General features: G+C 36.8%; 1 protein-coding gene across 6 annotated transcripts in view; it reads left to right on the top strand.

The window, feature by feature from the left end:
• The window catches only part of ATP13A3 (ATPase 13A3), a 103,829-nt gene that overhangs the window by 41,253 nt on the left and 57,505 nt on the right, over positions 1-5,071 (top strand). For all 6 annotated transcript variants that reach the window (XM_037733476.1, XM_017514609.2, XM_037733477.1 and 3 more), the window contains exons 3-6: positions 1,936-2,033; positions 3,321-3,494; positions 4,454-4,636; positions 4,883-4,953. In XM_037733476.1, the coding sequence (XP_037589404.1) occupies positions 1,983-2,033; positions 3,321-3,494; positions 4,454-4,636; positions 4,883-4,953 (479 nt within the window). In that variant the 5' untranslated portion in view covers positions 1,936-1,982. The remainder of the gene's footprint in view (positions 1-1,935; positions 2,034-3,320; positions 3,495-4,453; positions 4,637-4,882; positions 4,954-5,071) is intronic.

Here is a 5,071-nt window from a genome sequence, read left to right as displayed (position 1 = left end):
TGTTGACCAGGATGGTCTCGATCTCTTGACCTCGTGATCCACCTGCCTCAGCCTCCCAAAGTGCTGGGATTACAGGCGTGAGCCACCGCGCCCGGCCACATTTTTTTTTTTAATTGAGACAGAGTCTCGCTCTGTCTCCCAGGCTGGAGTGCTGTGGTGGGATCTCAGCTCAATATGTCTGCCTCCCGGGTTCAAGCAATTCTCCTGCCTCAGCCTCCCGAGTAGGTGGGATTACAGGCATGTGTCACCGCACCTGGCTAATTTTTTTGTATTTTTAGTAGAGACGGTGTTTCACCATATTGGCCAGGCTGGTCTCAAAGTCCTGACCTTGTGATCCACCTGCCTTGGCCTCCGAAAGTGCTGGGATTACAGGTGTGAGTCACTGCACCTGGCCCAGTGCACATTTTTTTTTTTTTTTAAAACAGGTCATTAATTCAGTAAGCGTTTTTGAGTGCCTACCGTGTGACAAGCCTGCTGTGCACTGGGTGGATGAGTAGATGGAGGGAATCTGAAATGAAGGCAGTAATATTCCTACTGTGAGATCAGCCTCATCTAAAGCAGTGGTTCTCAAACTTTGGGGGCTGAAACCCATTTAGATTACTGAAAATTTTTGTAGATGCTAAAGAGCTTTTGTTTATATAGGCTGTAGCTACTGATACCATATATGAATTAAAACATATTTTAAATATTTATTAAAACAATAATGAAATATTATCTTAAGTAACATTTCGGAAGATGTTTTCTAACAAAAAAAAGTTAGAAAACTAGCATCAACTTACATCTTGCCAGTTTGTTTAATGTGTAGCTGAATGTTTAATACTGAAATACAAAAAAAAAAAAAAAAAAAAAAATGGATAGAAAAAAAAAAAAAAAAAGGAAAAGTAAGTCAGTGGGCTTGATGGATTTTCTCCCTGGACAAGCTTTGTCGGTAGTCAGAAACAATCAGAAGTTTGCCTAGTGGAGTTGGAATCGAACGGTGGTGTCAGTTGAGTGCTTTCCACTAGGAGTAAACCTGCCATAGTGATTAACTGTTGGCCAGGGATTGCCATTTATGTAATTGGTGCTCAGTAAATATTTATTGGATGATTAATAATCCCTAATAAGTTTTTGGGTGGGTTTCACTGCTAGTGCTATAGCTCTTTACTGTGCTACAGGGAATAAATTTGAATTGTGTGAAGTACTTTTAGCTCAAGATGGTTAAACTAGACTACTTCTGAATCTGTGGAATGAAAAGGAAGACTCTCAGAATGTTAGTAGTTCCTCTCAGAATGTAAATTGTTCTGTATCAAAGTTGTTGCTAAGTATAAATGAATTAGTGAAATATGCCATGTTTTGTGGTAGTAAGTGACGCCGGTTCAAGCACTGGTACCCCATTGAAAATGTCATTAGAACCAGCTAGCACTTTAGTAACTACTTAAGTGTCATCTAAATTTTGATACATCCCATCAGCAAGTGATGAATATATCACTACTTTGGAAGGATTCAAATTTAAACAAAATGTTATTAAATATTAAAAGAACACTTGGATGGTATAAAACAGCGGTCCCCAACCTTTTTGGCACCAGGGACTGGTTTCATGGAAGATGCTTATGGGTGGGGAGGGATGGTTTTGGGATGAAACTGTGCTATCTCAGGTTGTCAGGCGTTAGATTCTCCTAAGGAGCCTGCACCCTAGATCCCTTGCAGGCACAGCTCACCATTGGGTTCATGCTCCTGTAAGAACCTGATGCCACTGTTGATCTGATGGGAGGTAGAGCTCAGTCGGTAATGCTTGCTCACCTGCTGCCCACCACCTACTGTGTGGCACTGTTCCTAACAGGTCTGTGGCCCAGGGGTTGGAGATCCCTTGTGTAATAGACAGTTGATAGAATGAAGTTATATAGTCTACTAAGGTATAAAATAATTCACTAACATTTGTTCCTTTTCTTCCCTCAGTGATCTTTCATTGTTCGGAAGCACAAGACCTTTAAACCGCCTTAGGTATGGACAAAGAAGAAAGGAAGATCATCAATCAGGGTCAAGAAGATGAAATGGTAACCAGCTGTTCTAATTTACTCGTGAAGTATGAAGACTTTATCTCCGCAATTTATTAGGCTAGGGAATAGAAAAGTGCAATTAACAACAATAGCAGGAGCAGCAGCAGGAGCCAAACTCCATGGACGTCTTTCTTCACCTCGTGCTTTTGAATTGGGATTGTGTAATATGTCTATTAGTTGGTTTTAGTATGATTCTTTTTTTACTTGTGATCTGTTGAAACTTAGGGAGAAGTAATATGTTTTTGCATTTGGTGATTTAAGAGGTAACGTTGGCAAATAAAGATTTAAATATAATCCCAAATAAAGATTTCTAATTTTGGTTTATAAAAAATTTCTAAAATCAGCTTAATAAAAAACCCAACTTCTCTACTTTGTGTTGTGGGGAGCCAGAAAGATATCAGTAAAGTATAAGATGTCCTGTTAAATGTAAAAGTCACATAATCTGGGGAGAAATTTTTAGTGTAAACATGTTCAAATGTTGCATGGGACAGACAAAAAGATTATTATTTCTTTGAAATTTAAATTTAAGTGGGCCCCCTGTATTTTCATCTGTTAAATCTGGCAACGCTTGTTGCAGGGCTAACCTGAAACATATGAAGCAATTTGTCAGTGGATCAAATTCATCAGTCGCAGTGGTATTGGAATAATTAGCAAATCATTTGGAAAACATAAATTAAATCTATTCCGTCCAAATGTGCTATGATACTCTCAATTATATTGTGCAACAGAAATAACATGTTGGTGGAAAACTAGTGAAATCCTAAAACTGAGTTTAGTTAATAGTAATGCAGCAGTGTTAATCTGTTGATTTTGACGAATGTGCCAGGATGTTAACATTAGGGGTAACTGCACAAAGGATGTACAGGAACTTCATAATATTTTTGTAACTTTTATAGAAGTCTAAAATTTATTTCAAAATAAAAAGTTTATTTAAAAAAAAAAGTCCACCTCATAAGATAAATTCAGGAAGAATGAAAAAGGTTTGTAAAAATGAAACTGCAAACATTCTAGGGAAGTGTACTAAATATGAATTTACTATATCAGTGGGAAAGAACTTATTAGGCATAAATTCAATATAAAATCAAAGTGTAAATATCAACAAATTTACTTAAAATATAACTGACAATAAACTGATCAGAAACAAAATTTAAAGGTAAATTATGGATTGGGAAAATATTTATGGTTTATGTCACGACAGTAATACCTATCTGAAAAAGAAGTTTGGAATGTGTTTATCTGCCATATTATTTGATAATTAACCATGTGATCACTGTGTCCATGCAGGAGATTTATGGTTACAATTTGAGTCGCTGGAAGCTTGCCATAGTTTCTTTAGGAGTGATTTGCACTGGCGGGTTTCTCCTCCTCCTTCTCTATTGGATGCCTGAGTGGCGGGTGAAATCGACCTGCGTTAGAGCTGCAATTAAAGACTGTGAAGTAGTGCTGCTGAGGACTACTGTGAGTCCATGTATCTACTTGTAGCTGATTATTTAAGGAGTAAAACAATGTTTTTGTGTGTACTTTATTCAAAATAATTATGAAGGGAACATCGCTGCCTGGATAAAATGAGGAATGCTAATTCTAGTATTTCTAAAGGATTTGTGTTGGAATTGAATATTATTATAGTGATTAGAGTTTAAAGGAACCTTAAAGATGACCAAATTCACCCCCTTCCTTTCATATTTCGTGTTGCTCTGAGAAATTAGGTAGTTGTCTGTTAAGGTTCTGGTCCATTAGGACTGCAGTCCAGATCTCATTCACTAGGACAGCTGCCTGTCTACTCTGTGATGCTGATGCATCTCAGCCTTTTTCTTTTTTAAACATCCTAATTGGAAGCATTTTATAAGAGTTTTTAATATCTAGCCTCAATATATAGATGGGCTAATTATTGTTGATGTGTTTATCAGTAAAATACATCATTAAAAAAAGAGCAACGGAAAGCACTTTATTTGGATTTAAATATCCTCATGAAATGGTTAAATATTTATTGATTAGCAATGATGTTTCCTCAATTAGAGATGAGGAAATAATACCTTGCAAATAATGGAAATTAAGTGAAAATACAGGCAGTTTTATATAAAATTGACTCCTGCCTGGGTGCGGTGGCTCACACCTGTAATCCCGGCATGTTGGGAGACCAAGGCAGGCAGATCACTTGAGGCAGGAGTTTGAGACCAGTCTGACCAACGTGGAGAAACCCCGTCTCTACCAAAAATACAAAATTAGCCGGGTGTAGTGGTGGGCCCCTATAATCCCAGCTACTCAGGAGGCTGAGGCAGGAGAATTGCTTGAACCCAGGAGGCGGAGGTTGCAGTGTGCTGAGATTGCACCATTGTACTCCATCTTGGGCAACAAGAGCAAAACGCCTTCTCAAGAAAAAATTGACTCCTTACCCTTATCCCTTTCTGTCTTCCAAGGATGAATTCAAAATATGGTTTTGTGCAAAAATTCGCTTTCTTTCTTTGGAAAGTCACCCACTTTCAAGTCCAAAATCTATGTCTGATAAGCTTTCAAATGGCCGTGCAGTTTGCTTAATTGAGAATCCCACTGAAGAAAACAGGCATGAGATCAATAAATGTTCACAGACTGAATCACAACAGGTATTGTGATGTTAATGGTAAAGTTTCTTTAAAAATCAAATTGTTACATTTTATGCTATCATGAATATTCTATAATTTTGTGTTTGCAGTTATTGGTTGAGATGAATTTATATGCATACAAAATATCACATATTACTATATATAATGCTATATGTAATCCTATATATAACTGTTAATAGAACTAACAGATTACATGCCACAAATGATGATATGCTTTTTGATGTAACATTTTTGTGTGTTCCACAGATTCGATATTTCACCCACCACAGTATAAAATATTTCTGGAATGATAACATTCACAATTTTGATTTCTTAAAGTAAGTATCTTCCTTTTGTTTGGATTATGCTTTGAATATCCTGAAAACGTTCTAGGTAGAAAAGAGTCCATTCTAGTATTACATAAAATTGCTGAAGTTTTATTTCATAATTTCTTTT

The sequence above is a fragment of the Cebus imitator genome, unplaced genomic scaffold (assembly GCF_001604975.1).
Source record: "Cebus imitator isolate Cc_AM_T3 unplaced genomic scaffold, Cebus_imitator-1.0 Scaffold529, whole genome shotgun sequence".
Taxonomy (NCBI): Eukaryota; Metazoa; Chordata; class Mammalia; order Primates; family Cebidae; genus Cebus; species Cebus imitator.
The sequence above is the reverse complement of the archived record's forward strand: the minus strand, read 5'-3'. Positions and strand labels throughout refer to the sequence as shown.